This window comes from Capra hircus, chromosome 5 (genome assembly GCF_001704415.2).
Source record: "Capra hircus breed San Clemente chromosome 5, ASM170441v1, whole genome shotgun sequence".
NCBI lineage: Eukaryota > Metazoa > Chordata > Mammalia > Artiodactyla > Bovidae > Capra > Capra hircus.
Genome location: NC_030812.1, coordinates 22,956,853 through 22,981,399, shown reverse-complemented (window position 1 = coordinate 22,981,399; position 24,547 = coordinate 22,956,853). Strand labels below are relative to the sequence as shown.

Sequence of the window (24,547 nt, the reverse complement as noted above, 5' to 3'; positions counted from 1 at the left end):
GTGTAGCTAACGGTGAATGTTGCATTAAGAATTTATGAAACAAGGGACTGTACTGGATGGAAACTTCATTTGAGGACAATCAGCTATAACATTCCAGCTGTAACATATCTGTCACAGATCATACTTTAATAAACTCAACTAACTAGTTCTATGTAAGAGATCTATAGAAGATTCTTATATTCCAATGTGAAGACATTAGAAAATGCCAGGCTTTTTCTTTTCTTCCAATTTAACAATCAAAACCAAATGAGATCTGAGTAGAACTTTTATGTGAGGATTCTAAAGTTCATCTTACGTAAACAATTATTTTGGGTAAATGGCCTCACCCATCACCTTTTTAAAACAGCTGTAATAATTAACGTGACCATAGTGTAGAAAGTATCTGCAACATAGTACACCAAAGTACTCAGGATAAGCCAAGCCCCTTGAAAATTAACAATTATTTTAACACAAACTCCATGAGGAAAGGAGAACAGCAATAAGTAAGACAACCACAGTGGCATGACTGATGTCCTGTATAAGATGGAAAACATAAGAGTGGAGAGTAATGGCAACACCTTACCGGTGAGCCCTTCCTTTTACGTTAGTTAATTCCACTAGTAAGAATCATAAAAAGCAAGTGTATAAATAAACGACTAACAGAAAATTATATGGCCATCAATGGGAAGACAGTGAGTAAAGCTGTTACTGTGCAATGCCAGACAAGTTTTCACTTCGACAGTGCTAAGCTGTGTTTAAAAAAAAGTTCATTTCCATTTTTTATTTGATGTTTCCAAATATAAAAAAAGTCAAGATTCTTACACCAATTATCTCAAATGAGACCATGCAAAGCAAAGTGTATACAACAATCATTTCCCCTTCAGTTCTGTGTGATTGACAGAAAATTGAATGGCATATGCCTGGTTGAAAAATTTCACCAGTTTACAAAAAAAAAAAAAAAAACAACCACCCAGCAACAAACATGCAAGCCAGTTGCTACTTTGTGTCTACAAGTTACTTGATAAACTTCTTTAATTAGGAGGCACAATGAACTGAAATTTCTAGCTGCCCAAATTTATCCTGCTACCCCACAGAAAGCACAAGTGACAGCCCCAGCGCTCTGTAAGCTCTGGAGAGTTGAGCTAGTAGACACTATTTGTTATCTGCAGTGGCTTCAGCTCTTGAGTGCAGAAGTCAGCTTTTTCTCTTAACAGAAATAAGTCTCCTTAGGGCCTCTCCTCTAGGAAATTTTGCTAGGCTGGGTTCCAAAAGAATAGTGAAGTGTGAAATTTAAAGTGTGACAACTGAAGTATTTTGATGCATTATACAAAGGTTTTTCCTAGTTGCACAGACTAAAGACAGGTGGTTTGCTAAACAGCACTGAAGAAAATCCTGACCCAGTGGTTCTACTTACTCCAAATGTTTCTGACCAAAGAAAATTATACAACAATATTTATAGGCTCACTTTTAAGAAATGGCTGACATTAATACTGTACATATTTTACATGTCAAATACATAGTCCAAGAGTTTATAAAATAAGTTCATGCATTATTACCTCTAATAATATCATATACAAGATACCCAGCCTCCCTCCCCCAGTACTTCTGACATTTCAGGTGGACACAAGTCTTATATACAAAAACAATCCAGTTCTCTCTGCTGTGTTAAGTATATAATTGAAAGAAACTTCAGAGATTACTGAGAAAAAACTACAAAGTGTCAATCTGTGGGATTTAAAATGTTTCCTTTAAAAAAAAAAAAAACCACCCAGAATACATAACCTCTGTACAAAGAAAAATATAAAAATTCTGGATGATCATGTTTGATCACATTACATAATTTAGGATGAAATGTCATTGGTTAAGTTTTTTTACTTTACTCATTCCTTTGACAGCATTCATTGGTGAACTAATATTTATAGTTAGTTCAGCTGCATTTACGGCACAAGATCTCATTTTGAAAACAGTGGCACCAATTTTCCTTAAGTGTAACAGTATTCTATTTTTAGCAGCAATTATGTTTTAAAGGTTGACAATTTAGAGAACAAATGTGTAACTATGCTTACTTTCTACTTTATATTCACCAGTTATGATGTTTACATATAGAATCATCTTTCACTTTGCCCCACCTCATTTCTTGCTTGGTCAGCAAAGTACAGATAAGGTATTCATGTGTTTCTGTTAGATGGGATTCTTGGATTTAAGTGAATATAAAGACAAGTGTAAGACAAATTCTTAGTCCAGGTATGTTCCAGAGCCCCAGTATTTAGTTATATAATACCTACTGACCAGCTATAAAAGATGAGATGTTCTAAGGTGCCTTAACAATCTACGTATGTAACAGCTGAACGAGAAGGCCATTTCACTCAACTGTGATGCAGTCAGCACCGACTGGCCTTTACCAGCAAGTTTAACCGATGTCACTAAATTAGAAAACAAAATGTTTTTAAAATTAGTTTACATTGAGGGACGTATAGTTCTCATGTATTCTGTGTGAAGAGAGAGTATGGATAAAGGGAACTGGCCATGGAGCATGTTAACGCAAATTCTAGGAGTACAGTTTTCATGATAAGATGTTATCTACTACATGCAATTTGCTTACAGTACCTGCCTAACAATCACTAGCTCTATAGAGTTAAACTTTGTCTTAAAGTGACTGTTGAGTCCCTTTACGGGAATTGGCCATATCAGGTGATGTAATACCACTTGGGAAAATTGACACAAGTTGACAAATTCCTGAAAATAGGGTCATATAGAAAAAACAGTCCAAATCTGGGATCTATGAATTAAAATTGTGATCCTATGAAACAAGTTTTTGGGTTGATGGACTGCTTTAATATCAAGAATTACTGTCATAAATTCCCACAACAGAAGGATTTGTTGAATATGTGAAAATGATTTTGTGTCTGTGTGTGTGTGTGTGCTTTGTTAAAACAATTTGAGGGGGGAAAACGTACCCACAAATAAGCTGATGTGACAAAACCCACAGACTGATAGCAAATGGACAAACACTGAAAAAAAAAAAAATGCTGTGAAAATGCCAACCAAAATAACAAGGTGGGTGGGTGGACTGGAGTAAGGGGGGTACAGTTAAGGCATCTAAAAAAAATTCCACATGGCTTTGGCTTATTAAAATATTTTACACTATCTTTTTTTTTTTTTAAAAGAAGATTTGAAAGCATCTGAAAAACATGCAAATTGTTTGAAAGTCCTGCATGGCAAATTCAGACAGTTTGCAAGCGTCATTCAGATGTTTGTCAAGGATAATAAAGAAGCCTCTGCCCACAAGACTGCACAGGGTGGAAGAGGTCTTTCCAATTCTCTCTTATCTTACACTAGACGGCAGCCCAGAGGTCTGTGCAGCAGTTACAAACAAGGTGTTACTGTCTGGAAGGGAAGGGACTGTAGAGTTTCCATTGGTGGGAGAACAACCCAGCTTTAGTTTCTCCAGATACTCTGCATGGACAGGCTTGTGGCACTGGAGAACTTTTATGGCATCTTCTACTTTGAACCACTCTCTCTTCCTTCCTGAAAAACACCAAATGAAATAAAAATAAATAAATATATAATAAAAATAAATGAAAAAAAAATTAATGAAGTTAACTTACAATTGTAAGATAACTCAAACTGGCAGATGTATACTGATCTTCTCTAAAAAGCAGCCAGAAACTCATTTAAGATGCAAACTGAATATACACATGTAGTATGAATTTAAAGAATTCAGATAGCAAAAGGGAAGGGAATTTACCTATATTAACAGAATCTTCCCAGTCTTCTAGTATTTCAGTGACAGTAAGAACATAAACGTATGTTCTGTGCTTTCGGTCTTGGTTCTGCTTGAATATAAAAAGAAAAGCATTTTAATCTACAAGAGCCAGTCAAGCACATGTTTCGAGTGAAGAATTCAGTGCAGCCTACGTTAGCATAGTTTTCTTGCCAACACAGGCAAGTATACTCAGTCATACAACCCTCAGCACCAGAGTGAATTTATATAAGACAAAACATGAGCAGACTTCCTAACCTAGACCAGGGCCTCTCAACCTTGACCATCTATTTCATCACCCAGGATGCAGTTTGTTTCTTTTTTTTAAAAGAGGCACTGATTCAGTTAGTCTGAGAGGAGGCCTAAGTATGTAAAAGCTTCCTGGTGAACTACGCACAGCAGAAGTTGAGAATAGTATGAGGACAGTCCATTTCTAGAATGCCATGTCCTATATGCTCCAACTCAGTTTTTACTCCTATTAAAACTGCCACCTAGCCTTGTGTCTAGGTTCAAAATTAAACACAATTGGCCTTAAAGGAAGGGGCTCATCTTCACCTTGACTAAAGGTAACCTTGTTTGCTATAGTCTAAGATGTCAGACAACTGCCCTAATTTTTTTTTTTTACCACAAATCACCCGAGTAATTCACTCAATCAGTATCTTATGTCTTTGGGAATGAAAGAGAACGGGAATAAAACAGAGGCCTCTCTCACTTAAAACATTATGTTTAAGGATCTGTCATCTTAACTCTATGCCTAGAAAATCAATACACTTATTTGCTATGTTCACAAATTAATCAAAATCACCATGGTGACTAGGCAGGAACATTCTAATTTTCCCTATATTTTTCTAAAGGGAAAGGTACACTGATTACCATTTTCTGTTCAGATTCTATGAAATTTAAATAGTGATTATAAAGCACTTATTACTGTTGCCTTCCCATGTTACACAAACATGAGAAGTTTTCTTTAAAAACCTTGTCAGCATATTCACATATGCACTAATGTGTACCATGGTTACTCAGTTACAGAAGACTCAGTGTTTTCAGTTTAACCAGGAGATGGTGCTATTTAACTGGGTAAGGCAAGTGGTGAATTCTGGAAAATTATAGTACCTTATGAACTTTACTCTTCCACAGTTACTGTATTCTGGGAGTCATCAATTTTACCAGGTGCTATACAATCAGAATTTTTTCTGATTTCTGAAAAAGGCTAAAAGATAAAATCTTTAAGGACTGTATTTATAGTCCTATCAGCAGGACTAAGCTAACACTTAAAGGGTATCTTGAAAAAGAAAATCACAATGTGTCTGATATACCATGTATCTAGGTCTGAATCTTGTATGAAAATATATTTGAGAACAGCTTGGGTCTCATGACCTGACCTCACTTCTCCCCACCTTCCATGGAATACTTGTCACTTTCAAATTTCCTCTGCACAAATTCCATTCTGCCTCAAGTAGTAACACATTATAGCAGAGAATTCTATCCTAGTGTCTGGTCTGCGCATCTGAGTTTTGCATCCTCACGGTGTCCTTTCAGGATAAAGTCGTTAGGCATATCATCCAGTGTTACATGCTGAAGGGAAAGGGTTCATTTCCAGGCAGTATCCATGAGAGACCTAAGCCCTTAGGGGATACGGAGAATATTGTAGTAATAGTATATGAAAGTCAAACAGCTTCCACTTCCCTCCCTCCTAAATCCTTATGACTTTCTTGCCTACTGGTAGCTTCAGAGGAATATCTAGTTCAGGCTGCTGCCGATTATCTGGCCTGTTAGGAAGGAAGAAGTCATTAATTCTATCAGCAAGATGAGGATTACTTTTGTAACTCACCTCAAATATGCCCAGAAGTCTGCCCAATTTTCCTTTTACTCCAGCCTATTAAAAAAAAAGACGAAATATAAAATTTTTACGTAACAGAATTTATGTGCAAGTTATTTTCTCTGTGTTCCCCTTCCACTGCACAGTCCTGTTCCTTTTACCTGGTACTGTGACAGACTGGAACTTCAGTGTGTGCCACAAACCCAGAATGAAAACTAACAGACTGGCACGTGCTTTCTCTGAAAATGCTTATCCCTTAAGACCCGTCCCTAGAAAACCTTTCCAATTACACACCAACACCCAATGAGAGCCTTATCACTCACTTCTCATTATGCTCTAACTGCTGTTCAAGAAGTTTTTATGGCCCTTGATCTATGCTGTTTTGCTCCTGAGTAAAAGTAAGTTCCATCTCCTATCAGTTGTGAGAACACAAGCGGGCCAAGTGTGCTTCTGTGCATGTGTGTGCCCTCATTTTACTGAACTTTAAGACAAAGCCAGTAAAATAAAAGCAACTGGCTTCCTATATGTATGTCTGAAAATGAATTGTAGCACGATGAATTTTCTCTCTGTACATTTTTGCTCAGTTAACACTAACCTTGCTTTGGGGCAAGGCCATCATGTTATATATTGATCACTGATGAGACTAACTGTTATATAACTGTTATTCAGCTCTGGGGGATTTTCACATTGATCTTTAACTATTTTACCAGGTAGAAAAAAATAATCTGCTTACCAAAGTGCTAGCTGTAGTCACGTGCTTTAAAATGTTGAATCAGACAACCAAACAGCACTGTGTGGCCTGCCTGTCTTCATGCCTCTTCCTCGGTGCGCTTAGCAAACTGCCTTGTTTGTGAACCTTACCCAGGATGCCCTACTCTCCATCTTACCTCTTCATAAACCTCCCTCACAGCAGCGCCATCAGGCTCTTCCTCAGGCTCCATTCCTCCTCCGGGGACAATCCATTGGTCTGGATACCGACTGCTGCTCACCAACAGGACCTGCAAGCCCGACCATAACTGTAAACCCCAGCCCCAGAAGTACTACGGACATTCACATTTGTTCGTTCATGCTACAGCAGCAGAGTTGGGCAATTTCAACAGAAACTGTATGGCCCACAAAACCTAAAATACTGTTTGTCCTTTATAGGAAACTCTGCAAATCCAGGTCAAGAACGGCATTAAGCTTGAAATGTGTACACAGTTATAAAACAAGCGAAAAACCCCATACACTGTATTAATACAGAGTAGTATCCTGCCAGTTCACTTTTTAACAGTATCTGAAACAAGAAGTAAACATCCATCCTGTAAGTGAAAATTTGTGCACTAGGTTAGGTTGGAATTCACCCAAGTTGAGAGGACGGAGGTGGGGAAAGACTATGATAAATAACCAAATGATGTTTATGAAAGTAACAGGCAGGCGTCTTGACCAATTTGAACAGAAAAAATGTCTGCAAAATTACCTTAGTATATTGCCTTCAAGCAAATGCAAACAGTTCTTTCCAGAAATTAATCAGCTGACAGCAAAGCTTGATCCTCACTGCGGATTCTGGTTTTCTGACACTGCCAACTGTCTGCCCAGCTTTGTCCCTACTGCCAGATAAAGGGCTGGCCCTTGGGAATTTATAGCCAGCCCAGGATTCACCTACAAGAGTAAGCTCCAGAACCCAATCTGCCCAAATGGAAACTTCCAGGCTGACAGCAGTTTACAAGTCCCACCTTTCCCCCAAACCTCAAGAAAACTGGGTTGGGAGATGAGGGAAGAACTTCAAATGCATAACTCCCCTCGATCTGAAAAGCGGCAGCACGCCTTGGCCTACAGACACACCATCACCACATAGTGGTGGATTGACTAACACTCAAGAATCCTGAGCACAGTTTCTCTCAATTCTGATCTGGACAGGACTTTACTACATCACTCCTCCAAGTATATAACAGGCAGAACAGAGGCACGTCCAGAGAAAGCACTGTAAATTAACAATTGCCAGACCCTTAGCTAAAGTACTAACGGGGTTTCCCAGATGGCTCACTGGTAAAGAATCCACCTGCCAATGCAGGAGACGCAGGTTCGCTCTCTGGGTCAGGAAGATCCCCTGGAGGAGGAAATGGCCACCCACTCCAATATTCTTATTGGGAAAATCCCATGGCCAGAGGAGCCTGGTGGGCTACAGTCCACGGAGTCACAAAGAAATCAGACATGACTGAGCACCCAAATGGCTGACATTGAGGGCACCACCAAGTCCAAACATAGAAATTTTGGTAAAGTGAAATGTAAGACAGCCTTAAATGTAAGCTTTCTTAGTTACAGCATCCTCCTCTGCAAAAAGAAGTACCTAGCCTTGCAAGACTGTTGAGTGTTAAGGAGCATAACATACCTCAGATCCTAGCCCACGTGAGTAGGCCAAGCACAATGGGCCTCACTGTACCCACTACCGTGAGTACTGTTGGCCATCACAGTTGGATCTCCTGCTTTCCCACCAACTGAGTTGGATTCATCTGTCAAGACAAGCTTGTTCCCCAGATTTTGCCAGTTGCACTTGTTTTTGTAATCACTGAACGTTAATAGTGTTATATCCTGTATCATAGAAAAAGCAAATGGTAACCACCAGTTCTGACCACAGAGCTGGAAGCTTCTTTTCCTGGTTCCTAGGCATGAGTTAGGGATAAACTGGTTTCTAGTATCTGGATAAAATTCTTACTGCCTAATTCTATGCTCTAAAAGCAACCTCCTTGATCAGCTTCATAATGGAACAGGGTGGTGCAGGGAACTAGCCACCAGAAAAGTACATCTTCATTGAGTAAACAGGGCGTTTCAAAACCATCGATATTCATAACGTTTGAGTTCTGAAAAAAAAATGAAATTCAGTGTCATGTATCTAGGTCAATGACTAATATGTTCCTATTTGACCACAACAGTCTTTAAGAATTAATTTACATAAGGTTAATAATCTTGAAAAACCATTAGAACAGTCTGTGTCTGTTTCTGAACTAACACTTAAGCTTCCAATTTAAAACCAAATCTTTATCTACAGGACATCACTGTCATATGACTGAACTTCTCTTCCAAATGATTTAGCTGAGAAACCAAGAAATTGTGCTGCAAGAGTCCCTTGACATTCTAAAGTGATTAAATTTTATCAAGCCATTCACTCCAAATGTATCTTTCCAAAAATGATCAATTTAAAATGAGTAATACCTAAGGTACAGCATCCAAATGTTTAGATAATCAGTATCTAAACAACTAGATTAAGAGATCTGATAATGAGGCTTTGGTGATGGTACAGATTTGGAAACTGGTATGTTATTAAGTACTTGCCTACTCATCTTGAGTACCTGGGAGTGCAGACAAGGTCAAGGCTATGTGGTTAGAGGAAGGGGTTGGGTGGGATTAAGAAAAGAAATCTAAACAGTATAAGCAGAGATAAGGACAGTTAAAACCCCTACTATAGACTGGAAGAATCTAAACCCACACCACAGAATATTACTATTCAGTATCTCCCTCTCAATTCCTGCAAAGCCATCTTAACATTCTATAACATCCCCAGTGTACCAGATCTACAATGCAGCTTTAGGATGCAAACTAATGCTCTAAGAAAGGTGTTACTAAAAACAAACAAAAACTTCTAGAGAGAAGGGTTCTCAGACTATCCACCTCTATCCATATTTTTGTCTCAAAATAATGCTTATCACAATTTTTAAATTCTATAGTTGCATTAGAACATCCCTGGTGGCTCAAAGGTTAAAGTGTCTGCCTGCAATGCGGGAGACCTGGGTTCGATCCCTGGGTCGGGAAGTTCCCCTGGAGAAGGAAATGGCAACCCACTCCAGTATTCTTGCCTGGAGAATCCCAAGGACGGAGGAGCCTGGTGGGGTTCACGGGGTCACAAAGAGTCAGACATGACTGAGCGACTTCCCTCATGACTTCACTCCAGCTGCATTAACCTTTACAGACTTCTTTCAACTCTCAGACAGCTAAAAAGTATTCATAATTTTACTGGCTTCACAATCCTAGGTTGGTTCTTAGATGTCTGTGATGCAAAATCTGAGAGAAAGTGGTGAAATTTGCTGGAAGTTGTGCAAGACAAAAGGTGTGCAGCTGCTATGAGGTAGGTCTATTGATATTTGCCACTAAATATATATATGTGAATGAATATATTTATGTATTAGGTTGGGAGAAAAGTTCTTTCAGATTTTTGTAAAAATCCAAACAAAATATTTTTGGTCAGTATTTGTTGTTGTTCAGTTGCTAAATCATGTCTGACTCTTTGCAACCCCAGGGACTGCAGAACACCAGGCTCCTCTGTCCTCCACTATCTCCCAGTTTGCTCAAATTGCTATCTACTCATCTCATCCTCTGCTGCCCCCTTCTCATTTTGCTTTCAATCTTTCCCATTATCAGAGTCTTTTCTAATGCGCTCTTCACATCAGGTGGACAAAGTATTGGAGCTTCAGCATCAGTTCTTCCAATGAATATTCAGGGTTGGTTTCCTTTAGGATTGACTGGTTTGATCTCTCTGCAGTCCAAGAGACTCTCCAGTATCTTCCCCAGAACCACAGTTCGAAAGCATCAATTCTTCGGCACTCCGCCTTCTTTATGGTCCGAATTCCACGTGTACATGATCACTGGAAAAAGCACAGCTTTAACTATATGGACCTTTGTCGGCAAAATGATGCCTCTGCTTTTTAATATGCTGTCTAGGTTTGTCATAGCTTTCCTTCCAACCCCAATATTACTGTTATTTATGGAAGAAATGACCAAAGCTTTAAAATAAATGGTATTACTGAGGTAACAAAGGATAGGTTACAAAAACTCTTTCAATAAGAGGATACACTAACAGCTGACAGGTCCATACATGGTCATTCATAGGTTTTAAATTCTCTTTCAACTACTTTTCTTGACCTATTAGATTCTGTGTGTCGGACAAGATGATAAAGACGAAAGTTGACACTTAACTTTCCAGATAAGCCAGAGCTGAGACCAGAGGAAAGATTTATAAAAAGGAGGCTAGCCAACCCACCAAGTTGCAGGATTAGACTTGAATCATACTCAAACCCCAACGCCAATGGCATTAGAGTGGTGAAAAGTGAAGACACTTCTTCCCCAATTCGACCTGGCCTCCTTCATATCAGCATTCCTCCCACTACACTATCAGATCTTATCCCTCTTTTCATGTATTGGTCAATTATCAGAATAAAATACTATTCACTTGGCATTGTTGAGAAGTTATTTTTCATATGTGTTTTTCTTAGATACCCAATGTTTCAAGATTTGGAACAGAGGTATCTCTCACTTTTAGTAGCAACAGTATAGTGATAATCAACTTGGAACCAGCCCTGAATCTTGCTGGACAAAGGTTTGTCTGTGAATTGGAGTAATATTCCAATAATATTCTATAATATTACTCTATATCACCCAAGTCCTCCTCACTGAGGGATGTGTAAAAGCGTGTAAACTAGGATATGCTGTTCGATGTCTACCTAATACAGCCATGCCCTCAGAGGTGAGAGGTACATGGGACTGTTGGTTCCCTACACCAAGGGGCCCCAAATTGCCCTGTGGTTCAGCTTTTACCCTTACGATGGCTCTTGGTCACAGCCTGCCTCCAGGAACAAGCGAAAGTGAAAGCTGCTCAATCCTGTCTGACTCTTTGCGATCCCATGGACTCTAGCATACCAGGCTCCTCTGTCCATGGAATTCTCCAGACCAGAATACTGGAGTGGCAGTTGTTCCTTTTTCCAGGGGATCTTCCCAACGCAGGGATGGAACTCAAGTCTCCCACATCGCAGGTGGATTCTTTACCATCTGAGCCACCAGGGAAGTGAACAAGTAGTCACTATAAATTACCATATCTTTCTCAGAAAACACAAAGCTATCCAGAGAACCCCTTAAGTGATCCCTAAATATAAGAATAAAGAATTTTATTTTGCAAATTGTATCTGTATATTTAGAAGCTGTTTTGGGGTTGTTGGTCTTTCTTTCCCACATTATCACAAAGAAGAAGAACACGAATGGTTAAAACTATCTCTACTGTACCTAACGGTTTTATAGGCCTTTGGCCAAAATTAGGGCAGCAGTATATTAGGAACACCCACTACGCATATATACATTTTAAAAGGTAGTAAGTTACAATAATAGTTAATATATCCACTAGCCACTACCAAGTTCTATTACTCACAAACTAGTACTACTTTTTGGGCTACAGAGGCAGAGTGCTGTAAGATCAGAAATAAAGACACATTCTGTGAAAATGTATTTAAACCAGATTATATGGATTGGTAGATAATGGTAAGCTGTGTTGACCACGACTTTTTTCTCCCAGCATGTTAATGTTCTGAAGTGGGATAAACTTCCCACTGGGGATGGGATAAACTTTCACAAAATTGGAGAAAGCCTTGGTGATACACCAAAATCCGTAAGAATAAATACGGATGCAAATCGTACATGAGGGCCTTCCCTTGAAGAAGTGGCTGACTGGGTAGGCTAAGCAGCCCTTCTCTAGGTCTAGGGAAGCTGCAGGCACAGATGAAGGAGGCTGGTGACATCTCCCGGCAGTTAGAAAAGGCCACCTTTGGATAGTTAATCCTGATGAAAGTGGTTTCCATTTGAAGTAAGAACCTTCAAGGACTCAACGCTCTTGATACATGTTTGAAAAGGCTTATTGATTCTAGGGGTTAAAGTACTAGTAGAGAGAGGCCGTAATATTTCTTAGTAGTAGTGTTAGTTGCTCAGTTGTGTCCAACTCTTTGCAACCCCATGGACTATAGCCTGTCAGGCTCCTCTGTCCATGGGATTCTCCAAGGAAGAATACTCGAGTTATTTACCACTCCCTTCTCCAGGGGATCTTCCTGACGAGGATGTAACCGGGTCTCCTGCATTGCAGACAAATTCTTTACCACCTGAGCTACAGGGACGGCTTAGTTTTTGTTTATTAGAGCTCTGGTTTAGAGTTCCACAGGTTTCAAGGCTACTAGCTCAGCGAGCTTACAAGCCAATTACAGCAAAAAGTCCAAATGCAAGTTCTTAAGACTGTATGTTTCTCACTTGCAACCGTGCCTGGATTCCACCCAGGATCAAGTCATTTCTGTTTCTCTCTTTAGAATTCTATCCTATTTTGCTGCCAGATAATCCCCAAACTTGAATAAATCTAAAGCTGAAATACAGCAAGCAACTCCTTAATCTTACACTGAAGGTGCTCTTCGTTTTTCAGCCACTATTTTTTCTCTGTTCTCCTAAGCTACAGTTCAATTAACCACAGCCCCAAGTCTTGCTCTGTTTATGATGTTTGGTCCTTCCTTACCCACTCACTGAAATCCAACTCCAAATGACTCATGCTGGATCTTAACTCTGGAGCTCCTCATGGTACTTTTGCCTGCATGCTAAGTCGCTCAGTCATGTCTGACTCTTTGCGACTCTGTGGACTGTAGTGCTCTTGGCTCCTCTGTTCATGGGATTCTCCAGGCAAAAATACTAGAGTACTAGTAATACAAGAATACTAGAATACTGATTTTGCCCTTTCCTACTCCAGTGGATATTCCTGACCCAGGGATCTAATCCATGTCTCTTTTGTCCCCTGCACTGGCAGGTGGGTTCTTTACCGCTAGCCCCAGATGGGAAGCCCGACAGTACTTCACCAGCACTTTATTGCCTTTTATGGGCTTCCCTGATGGGTCAGAGGGTAGTGAGTCTGCTTGCAATGCAAGAGACCCGGGTTCGATCCCTGGGTCTGGAAGATCCCCTGGAAAAGGGAATAGCAGCATTCCACTCCAGTACTCTTGCCTGGAGAATTTTTTGTGGAGCCTGGAGGGCTACAATCCATGGGGTTGCAAACTGTCAGATACGACTTTTTTTCTTTTCATATCAGTCATCTGTCTAACCTCCTGCTATACAGAGCATGTTCCTTAGGAGCCGACACTTTTCATCTTGCAACCTGGTTCCAACCATCATATATGCAAATACATTCAATGGAATCCATTTCAGGTTTCCTTTCGTGAATGTACTGTCCACTTTCACAGCAAAGGCAGAGATTCCAGCTCCTCTATAGAATACTTATTTGTTGTCTTGACTGGAAGCCCAACTGTCAAAAGGGTGGTTTCCTATAGAAATAACTAGTTGGAGAGGATCAAATGAACAAGAGATTTAGAAATAAAGGGCCTGGGCTCAAAACGATCTGTCAGCTTCTGTGACCTTGAGACAAGTTACTTCCATTGCCTAATTTCTTCCTTTACAGATGCTAATGTTTATTATCTACCTCACAGGGAAGAAAGAGATGCAATGGGAAAATACATAAAACCACACCCCAAAGAATAAAAACTGCTGCGAGAACACCCTTCTGTCCTACAAAAACCTATTCTAAAGTCTACTTAGAACCCCTTTAAGTAGAGAGCCAGACTGGAACACTGCACAGCTTGAGGGTCAAAAAGCAATTACTATTTTATTTCACTTTAAACTCTATAAACACAACAACAGAAACGAAGATCCTGAAGATCTAAACCAGACGTTAAAGTTGGCTGTGCGTTATTTAAAGAATTCCAGAGCCTTCCCTCAGAGCATATTCTCTAACAAACTGATTGACTTGGTTTCGTAACCTCCGGGTTATCACATTTACAGTTTTACGTAATAAGCTTATCTAATAAATTCTTCAAATCTTGCTCTTTATTTTATAATGGCACTGGTCTCTTGATTCCACTAGAGGCTAGGAATCTAGCATTTATTACAGTAGCTGCTACTGCTAAGTCACTTCAGTCATGTCCGACTCTGTGCGACCCCATAGACGACAGCCCACCAGGCTCCCCCGTCCCTGGGATTCTCCAGGCAAGAACACTGGAGTGGGCTGCCATCTCCTTCTCCAATGCATCAAAGTGAAAAGTGAAAGTGAAGTCACTCAGTCGTCTCCGACCCTCAGGGACCCCATGGACTGCAGCCTTCCAGGCTCCTCCGTCCATGGGATTTTCCAGGCAAGAGTATTGGAGTGGGGTGCCATTGCCTTCTCTGTTATTACTGTAGAAACAATTTCAAAGCAGAAAACCAACTCACTTATCTGCTACGATCAACTTCTGATGCTCTCCTCAGACTGTTGCTTTACCATTCACACAATACAAGCCATTTCAATTTCCTCCCATTTCCCATATTTTCCCCTGGGAACCTTCGTTTTTACAAAGCCTGAATTCCATGTTCACATTATGGAAAGACTTCAAAGTCACTACTTTAAAGTCTTCCAAACTCAGCCTTGGATGATCTCACTCATTCAGCAAACCTTGTGCACCCAACTGCTCTGGGCCTAGCCCTGTGCTCAGAGCCCAGCATCAGCAGGGACCAGATGCTGAATTCCAACTCTACCATTTCCTAATTACCTCATTTGGGCAAAGTACTTCTGATTTGCAACTGTCTCCTCACCTATAAAGCTGCAGTTAAGAGGAGTAAATGTAACAAACTTAAATGTCTTCAGGCAGTGCCCAGCACCTAGTAAGCACTCAACTAAGAAAATAATTATACAATAGTGAGCCAATCAGATAAGATTCTTGACCTATCTTGATCACTTCTGGTAAGTATTATTTTATATTTAAAGTTTGCTTTGTGCTAAGTGGTCCTTCCCTCAAGGACCTTCTAATCTTTTTAACAGAATGCACTTAAAAAACCCATTGACTTTGTAAATGCTAAAAGCCATTCTCTACTTTCTGGCTCTCCTAAACAGGCCCAGCCCCAAAACATCAACTTCTCTAGAAAACTCCTTTGGAATTTAAGTTTAAATTCCAATAGAGACCCTCAACTGAGCATAAGATCAACACTAAAAGGCTTGGTTTCTTTTAAAAAAATAAAGAGTTTGAAGAGCACCATTCTGAGCTACTTTGATTTTTGTTAGCATAACAATATAAGCCACTGAGAGTACACTATGTCATACTCATCCTAACTACAGGGACTAGCAATAAGGAAGCCATTAAATTCCTGCCTCCAGCTTTAGCTTAATATTTTATTGGACATAATTGGATATGAAAACAGAACTCAATGTTAATGCTTTTCCTGTCTAACCATTTAGAAGTGGCAATGCTACAAGATTTTCATCAGCTACCAATCGACTTTATTGCTCCACGCAAAATAAAACTAGTAAACCATTTTTAAATTAAATAAACGAAACAGAAGTAAGTATAAACTGTTCTCCAGAAAAACCTCAACGGCCTTACTATCAACCCAATGCTGATGAGTGAATTAACAGAAGACTGCTGCTTCCTCTTAGAACAAGAAAGACTGCTCCTCGCCAGATGTCAAGAAAAACATACCAAAGCAGCTCTGATAAATATGCAAAGGTAGAGATTACCGTCAGAAAATGGCAACTTTGCCCACCTCTAGTCCACCTTCTCCCTTCTGGTGATTCCACGGTTTTCACTACCCATCATTCTGTAGTCAGAAAACTTTAAAAGAGGAGGCTTTTTTTTTTTTAATCCAGTACAAATACGCCAAGTGCTTGTAAACTAAAGGATCCACCAAAAAGTGGAACTGATAGAACCAGACCGAATGGGTTTTTAAAGCACGGGGACTGTCTGGATATTCCATAATCATGCCTACATTCATCTGAAGCCGCAAACTGCTATTTCAGGGGAGAGGAAAATATAACAAGAGGCAGAAGGGCTGGGGCTGCAACATTCACGCCATTTCTACCCTCTGTTAGCACTCAAGGTTTTATTTGGTTTCACGCTCCATTTGCAGGTTAAAGTGGTGACTCCCGCTAGGCGGGAGCAAGACGGCTCGGGACCCTCCAGGGGGCCAGGAGGCGTCTCGGCCTCCCGTCCTAACCACGGCCCCGTGGGAGAGCGCAGGGCTGGGTGAGCCCCTTTGTTTCCACAAACAACCCAGAGAAAGGAAGGAAGGAGAGAGGGAGGGCGGGAGGGAAGGAGGGAGGGGGCTAATCCCTTCCAGCCCTGAGGCTAGACGGAGGGTCTGCTGAGAAGGGGATGGAGAAAGGGAAGGGAAAGCGCAAAGACCTCCCATCCCGGCCAGCCCGGACTCCCACACCAACCCCGCCCCGGCGCCCTAGCGGAGGGGACCAAGCACGCCGGCCGCCCTCACCTCGTCCTCCTGCTCGCTCCGGAAGCAGAGGCACGCCGCCCGCTTCTTGAAGCCCTCGCGGTCATAGGTCCGCGTCTGGTTGGGCTTGAACTTCATCATAGAGGAGGGTTCTTGCTGCCGCTGCTGCCCCGGCCGCCGCCACCCCGCCGGGCAGTGGGGTCGAGGGCGAGTCGGGGCGCAGGGAAGCGAGGAGGCGGCGCGGGGAAGGGCAGCGAGGCCGGGTCAGTCCCGGAGCAGACGACCGCTCCGACGCGGGGCAGAGCGCGAGCGTCGGTCACTGGAGCCCGGGAACCGGGGTGGAAGCGCCGCCTCTGCCCGGGCGTCCGCCGCTCTCCATGGAGCCCGCCGCACGCTCGCCTCCGCTCTCTCCTGCTGCCGCCTTCGCTGCCGGAGAAAGCGAGGCTCCAGGCTCGCGCCACGAGGAGACAGTTGCAGGAACTGGCGCCCTACTGGGCAGCAGCGCCGCGGCAGCTTCGCACCGCCCCCTTCGCCGTATTTAAGGGGCCGCGCGCGCCCCGCCCCCCTCGGCGCCCCGCCCTGCGCGCCTGCGCGCCGGGAACCGTTGCGACGGGGGAGGGGCGCCGGGGGCGGGGCCTCAGCCTTCAGGCGGCAGGATTTCGGCGGGGCGGGCGGGCTGGTGCTCCGCCCCAGCGCGGGAGAACAGGCATTCTAGGTAGGTGCCCTCGAATGGAAAGAAGCAAAGAAGTCTCCCCCAGTGTTTATAAGTCTCGTAATGTTACCTGCGAGGACCTTAAATAGCCTCTCCGCGAGCGGGGCCTAACCACATACCTCTTCGGCAAAATCTCTCCTGGTCAGAAAACGCCTGGAGGCCTCGTTGCGCTGGCAGCCTCTGTAGTGACTGTGTAGACGTCCAGAGAGCGCCCGTCAAGTGCAGGGCGGGCGAGTGAGGCCTGGAAAGGTGAAGACGTTGATGAAGACGTTTTATTGTTTTTGTTTTGCAGGGGAAGGGAGAAAGCACATTTCCTTTTTATTTTTTAATCTTTGGTTGGGGGTAGCATCACTTGTATTCTTTCAAGAGTCAACTGAAGCTTAGACGTTTGTTAGAAGCTCTGGATAACGGCTCCCATTTTATCCCGCCTTCCAGAATGCACTCATTAATGCTGGCTACGGCTAATATCTTCTGAGTGTATCTCTTGCTAAGTAACAGACATGGCCAGGTGTTGGGGCCGCCATCACCAAATAGAATGGAATGTCTGCTATCTAGGGGCGCTCAGTCTCTCGGGGACTTGGGACAAACGATTTTTGTGTTTTCTCACAAGCGCCAGGATAGGAGCCAGGAGACCTACCTTAATGTGAAGGAAGTAGGTAAGGACGCCCAGGGGAGCCCCTCACCCCGCTCCATCCTGTCACCTCCACAGGGCCCGGGCCGCCTAGGTCCAGCCCCATCTAACAGTTCAGTTTTCATTCCTGGAGGGCCTCCTGAGTGCCAGGCCCTGGCATTTCAAACCAGCCCCTGCCCTGCCCGGAGCGTAGGCACCTGAGAGCCGACAAATATTAAGCAATCACCCAAGTACGTGTAAAACGACAAATGTGACAAGGTCTCAGGTGGTAGAGGGTTTTATGGGGAGATTTGACCAGATCTGCAAGTCAGAAAAAAGCAGCAGGCCAAGAGCTGAGGCTGAAGGAGGAGGAGGAGCTAAGTTGACCGGGAGCATTTTCAAGGCGTAGGGAACTGGGACTTACGCGAAGCACAGAGAGGGAGGGAATGACGAGAGTCCTCCGAAATGAAAGAAAAAGACTAGTGTGCCTGCAGACGGTTTCGGGGAGGTGGGTTCCCCTTCTGGCCCAGGGAACTGTGAGGATTGACCATTCAGAGGAGGGGGAAGGCTTTGGAGAGCTCAGAGTGTGCATTAGTCTTGATTTTCTAGGCCTTGACCTCCTTTAGTTTAAGAACTACTGCATGTAACTCATCTTGCCCTCAGAACCTAGCATGTGCAAGATTGTACAATGACTTAATGTTGAATAAGGAGAAATTAGGTTTTACCAAGGCACAATTGGAAACCTTATCAAGGCTGTGCAGAGACATTTTCTAGGCCTTAACTTTCTTAGAGAAGCCACTTGAAGTTTATTTCCAGATTTACAAACAGGGACAGAGCACAGCTAGGTAGGGACCCCAGTACAGTTAACATGCAAATATTATTTTTAGATCATTGGTTCAAATTGATAAAGTTATTAATCTCACTGTAGTCTTTTTAAGTGACAAGAAAGACTAAGTTTCTCTCTGCTTAAAACTCTTCAAAGGTCTGGTTTCTAGGTGGCGTTCAATAAATGCTGGTTGGGTGAATGTTGGTTCCCTCAAGTCCTTCCTATGTAGTAATTATGTGAGGTGAAACACCAATCAGGATTAACTGGGGAGGAAAGAGGAAGATGCATGGAATCAGCTCACCAAAGGCAGGAAAGGCAGCAGCATAAAACTAGTGAGTGTGAGCACAGGGTTACATGCTTCTGCCTCCAGACTGTAGGACTTGGTTGAAAACTTCTTGAGTTCAAGTCGCACACGTGCCTAACTACCATAGGTAGCTTTTCCTCACCTCTCAAATGTGTAGTACTTATACTATCTTGGACAAAGCTTAACTAAGCTACAACCATGGATCTAAAAGTCCTTTAAAACTAGAAAGCATTTAAAGAAACATAAGATTAAGGTGTTAATAAGGAAATTTTCTTTGAAGATCTCTTTCTCCCTCCTTTCCTCAGGGATTTGGAGAAGGCCTTGGGAAGGGCTGTGGGTTTTTGCATTATGAGGGAGGGAACTTCATTTAAAAGGAATTCTGCAACAAATCATTGAATGATACTATGAATAGCAACTACCATCCCTTTTTGTTAACTGATTAACTTAATACCTTATTGCAATTATTTGAGAGAAACCTAACAGAAAAGGAAACTTGTGTGACTGAAATGAGGGAGTAGAGAAAGGCTGAATCACGTGTTAGGTCTTCATTTCCCTGTGTCGGTTCCTCACACCCCAGCTCAAAGCTCCCTCCTTAGTGTTGACTAATGTGTATTGTCCACCTGAAAGGCACTGTTCAAAGCTTAGATCATATCTAGCCAGATCATAGTTGAGATAGATGCAAGCTTGTTTTTCCTCCTCAGGGCCAGTTAGAACTGGGCTACTCTGGCTGGTTCCCTTTGGGATCAGAGTCCGATTTCAAGTTAATCGCTGTTTAGTTCGCTTACCACAGTATTGTCTTACCTAGAACTTCTTATACACAGAGCCTCTTGTACTGTTTTCAAATGTTTGGAACCCCAGAGAGGGAAACAGTTTAACACTGCCTGTATAGAATACTTCTTTGACCTGGGTTCTTTTAAAAATGTCTGTGCAGCGAGGCGAGCTAGCTGCCTTCTGTGGTAACTGACTCACAATGTTACCATGAAGTAAACTTCTGTGATAAAACCAGTCATGACAAAAGGTCCTTTCCTGAGTCTTTCTCATCATAATAACAGCCAGTCTTTACTGAGTGTTAGCCAGTGCTGGGTGCTTCTCATGATCTCATGTAAGTGACCCCAGCAGCAGCTCTTCTATGAAGCAATTCCTGTTTATTGTCCCCATTTTACAGGCAAAGAAACAGAGGGCAGTGTTCTGTCTTTGCAGTCCAGGTTCTTAACCCCTACACTATATTACTGTGTGCTTATCTTGCTTCTATTACGTGATAATTATTTTGTGTGTGTTGTGTTCTAACACTGAAGTTTCTTTCTGTTTTAAAATGAAAAGGGAGCTTTGTTTAAGGTGGAATCTGGAACTGACAGTCTTAACAATGAAAGTGGAACTCTTGGATTAATTTCTTGTCACTTAAAGTGATTTTTTTTTCTTTTACCAAAGACAGACTAGAATGGAGTGAGAAAAGTTTGAAAATGGAAAAGCCTTAATAGGTTCAAGCTTTAGGATTAAAAATCCTAAATAGGATTCATCAAGCCAACCCCCGTTTGCAGAACTTTAAAAGTAGACTGTTTTGACCATTTAGAATCTTCTCTTTCACTGAAATAAAGGAATGGTTTCCAGATTTGCAATCCATTTTCTATTTCCTCAATTCCTGCTTATTGTAGAGCACTTTGTTTCATGAGCATCATGTTTGTAATGCAGTTCTCTGTGGCTAATAAAAAAGTTTACTGGGAAGCAAACTTCCTTCTTTCCGTCTTTATCACTCAGAGAAAGGTATACGCTGAGTGTTTATCTCCTCGGCAAAGGCAATGACTTGACATTTTCACCGACTCCTCCAGGACAGCATTTTGAACTTCTGCTTCATTTGAAGAGGGTTGTTTTTGCTACCCAACAATTTTACATTTGCATTTGGGAATAAAGGTGAAAAAAAGGATGTCTGCTCATAAGAGAACCCATATTAATCAGTTGCAATGTACAGACCTTGTTTTGCTCTAGAGTCAAACAACAAGGCATTTAGAAGACAATTAGGAAATGTGAACACTGAATATTTTATGATATTAAATAATTATAGTTACTTTGGGGGCCGTGATCATGTTTAAAAAGGGGAGTCTTTACCTCTTTGATCAAAAGTGACAGCAGGACTAACACAACACAGAAAAGATCACAGAGGAATGGAGACAACAACAATGTATGAATGGTCGTGGTGACAGCTAGCATCCGCTGAGTGCTTCCTAGAGAGTCTGCTCTACACACTTTCCAGGTGCTCATTTACAGATGAGAATATTGAAGTACAGATGAGTTAAGTAATCAGTCTGGTTCACAAAACTGGAAGATGGCAGTGGACACAAGAGTAGAACTCAGGATTCCAGAACTATAATTATCATCACAGTGACAAACATTGATGCAGAGCTAATAAACAGAAGACACAATAGCAGTCTCTTATGGATGCCTAACCTTTAGCTAAAGACCAGGCTTTGTTTAGATAAAGATAACTGGGAGGTGAATTTGCACTCACAGCTCAAAAGTGTGCAGGCCTGGGAGAAGTCCTAGACCACCTGGAAGTTTTGTATATGCCTGAAGATTGAACTAAGTCTTTGAATGCAAAAAAGGTTCTTATATAAAAATGAAGGAGAATTTGAAGGAAGGAGGTTGAGAAAGTCTAACAAATATAAATAAAAAAGACTGAAAATTAGTGCACTAAAATATTGACAATTGGGTGCCTTTATTGCTGGGATTGTGAGGGATTTAAAAAATTCTTATTTATGCTTTTCCTCACTTTCCAACATTTCTACAATATACATATATCATGTTGGTGACTTTTTTTAGGAGGAAAATCTTGGAAGTCATAAAGACAAGAACTAGCTTTTATCAAACTCCAGCAAAGGTTAATTGTATCTGTTTGTAGTGACTGAAACAGAGGAGGTCTTTGACCTTTTCTGGCTGTTTAGAAACTTGTAGGTCAGAGCCATATAAGTTCATTAATTTGGTTCTGCATAGCTGAGTTTGTCTCTTTCTCCCTTATATCTGTAAGTCGAAAGGAACTTATTCATCGATAGATATAAAAACCAATCCTAGATTATATAGGTGTGCATTGTTTTTGTAGGGTTTGGTTTTTTTCTTTTACACTGTAGGTTACTACCAGTAGATGTTCCATATAAGGAGCCTCTAAAGGATCATGAACCTCTTGAAATTGTATGCAAATCTCTGTGTGTTTGTGAACATATATATCTTTTTTAGAGGAGATGAGTTCACAGTGTTCATATATTTTCAGGGAACCCCTCAAAAAGATTAAGGACCACTATCTGAAGCAGACCCACCTATAAGTCCCAGACAAAGACAAAAGGAGTCTGAATTTTTTATTAGGAAGCTAGAGTCAAAGTTGGAATCAGGTGACACTGTCAGTCCAGATGTGGCATTCAATAATAAGATATTACAGTCATGAGTTGCTCATAAGATTGTAAATCAAAATTCAGATTGTAGGGACAGAAATTGTCTGGAACCAGATAGAACAAGGCAAAGGCAGTTTTAGTAAATACCTGTCACATGAAAAGGAATTGATTATAGATTTGAGTAAGACAAGAATTTTTCCAGTAATACTTATAGGTCAATATGAGTTAATGTGGCTGAGCTCCCAGATAACTATGTGATTATTCCAATTCTCCTTCCTAAGAGGTCTCTCCACATGCTGTGAACAACTTACAAGAGATTCAACGATGCTGGACTCCCTGCTTTCAGTTACTGCCTTACCATCTTCATTACATTTACAAATATGTCTGAGGCTTTAAAACCTTCAGGGAGTGACCATAGGAAAGTCATCATCACTATCATCATCATACTTGAAACCATATCATACAAATGCAGATTACTGTAGGGTCAAGATGTTTCACAAAATAATAATGACAACATTTGGTTTGCGTTTTGTAGCTTAGAGAATGAGAATAACTTATTTCAAAGACTGGATGGTTAGTTGGACTGGTTCTCATGGAACACTGGATGAATTTACTTCTTTAAATTCAATACTTTTGTGGAGGATACAAAAGAAATAGAAGACCGAGTTCTTAACCTGAAGACACTTGCAGTCTTTTCAGGAAACATGAAACAGTACAAAGTAGTATTTCCATATAGAGTACAGCATTTAATTCAGGGTGTTCAAGTGCTAAATTACAACTATATTCAGAGGCTAGCTGAGGGCTCTTGAAAATTGCTCTTTGACAATAACACACACATGCATACACATATGCATACACAGATTCCCCCTATCTCTAGTGAAGGTAGCTTGCATGATCAGTTTCCTTTCATTTTTGAAAAGAAAATTAGTAATACATTAAAGCATTATGTTTAGAAGACATCTTCTGTTTCAGTTTTATATTCTTCAGGGGTCTTCTGTATTCCAGTTTTTTATCAAGTCACATTAGTTTAAAAGGCAAACATCCGTACACAGATGTGTTTTCTATTGATGAATTTTTCAGGCTGAACATTTATATAGCTAATCATCGAAAAAAAGTATTGTTCTACTTTATTTGACTGAGTCCGGTAATGTCAGGATAAATATTCATTTATTTAAGCCACACATAGTGTAGTTTTTTGGCGTTTAAGAGACACGCTTGCATTTCATAGTTTTGCTTACCATTTAAATCTCAACCATAGTTTTTCAAATATGGTACTGTATGTGAAGATTTGTCTTTATCTCTCAACTTTTTAGAAAAATTAATGATAAAATTATCTTTGGTTTCTACTTATAGGTGGGTTAATTAGATAAAAGATTTTTAAAATTCACATTTGAAGAAACTAGGGGAGGTTTGGGGCTTCTCAGGTGGCTCTAGTGGTAAGGAACCTCCTGCCAATGCAGGAGACATAAGAGATGCAGGTTTGATTCCTGGGTGGGCAAGAGTCCCAGGAGGAGGGCATGGCAACCCACTCCAGTATTCTTGCCTGGAGAATCCCACAGACAGAGGAGCCAGGCAGGCTACAGTCCATGGGGTTGCACAGAGTTGAACACAACTGAACTGACATAGCACATGTGCACAGGGAGGTTTTAAGATAGAATACATCAGTATGTACTTGAGAAAAATTCTCAGGGTTTATGTTAGGTTTGAAACTGTAGTACAAAACTGTTGTGAGATACCTGATCACAGAAGCACGAGCCATTTGTCATTAGGTTTTCTAACAATGCCATTTGCCAAAGCCACTGTGACAGTCTAGTCTATAGGGAATGGCACACTGGGCTGAAAGACAAGCTGTCTGGGTTCTGATGGCAGTTCCTTTATTATCTCCAACTGTTTTCTTTCTGAAGTGGAAGTATTAATACCTGCCCCGCCCCCCCACCCCCCCACCCCCATCTCTCAGAGTTTCATGAGGACAAACTGCGATAATAATTAAAAACACTTTTGGCAAAACAGAATGAGTTCAAAATTTTAAGATAAACTTCTTTTTAAAAATATTTATTTATCTTTGGTTGTGCTGGCTCTTAGTTGTGGCAGGTGGGCCTTTCATTGCGGTGTGTAGTCTTCTTTCTAGTTGTGGTGCACAG

At 41.3% G+C, this 24,547-nt stretch overlaps 1 protein-coding gene across 2 annotated transcripts; it reads right to left on the bottom strand.

The window, feature by feature from the left end:
* On the bottom strand, positions 730 to 17,058 carry NUDT4 (nudix hydrolase 4). 2 transcript variants are annotated; one of them, XM_005680075.3, is made up of 5 exons: positions 16,620 to 17,058; positions 6,449 to 6,559; positions 5,574 to 5,618; positions 3,728 to 3,815; positions 730 to 3,507 (listed from the first exon to the last, which is right to left on the bottom strand). In XM_005680075.3, the coding sequence occupies exons 1-5, from the start codon at positions 16,716 to 16,718 to the stop codon at positions 3,305 to 3,307; spliced, it is 546 nt and encodes a 181-aa protein (XP_005680132.2). In that variant the 5' UTR covers positions 16,719 to 17,058; the 3' UTR covers positions 730 to 3,304. The 2 variants fall into 2 exon arrangements, with proteins under 2 accessions (XP_005680132.2, XP_017903111.1); XM_018047622.1 differs by having other exon boundaries at positions 3,728 to 3,812; positions 16,620 to 16,739.

Coding starts and splice junctions, on each gene's coding strand:
- NUDT4 (XM_005680075.3), bottom strand. CDS start 16,718: ATGATGAAGTTCAAGCCCAACCAGACGCGGACCTATGACCGCGAGGGC. Junction 3,816..5,573: donor GACTTCTGGGCATATTTGAG/GTGAGTTACAAA, acceptor TTTATATTCAAG/CAGAACCAAGACCGAAAGCA. Junction 3,508..3,727: donor GGAAGATTCTGTTAATATAG/GTAAATTCCCTT, acceptor GGTGTTTTTCAG/GAAGGAAGAGAGAGTGGTTC.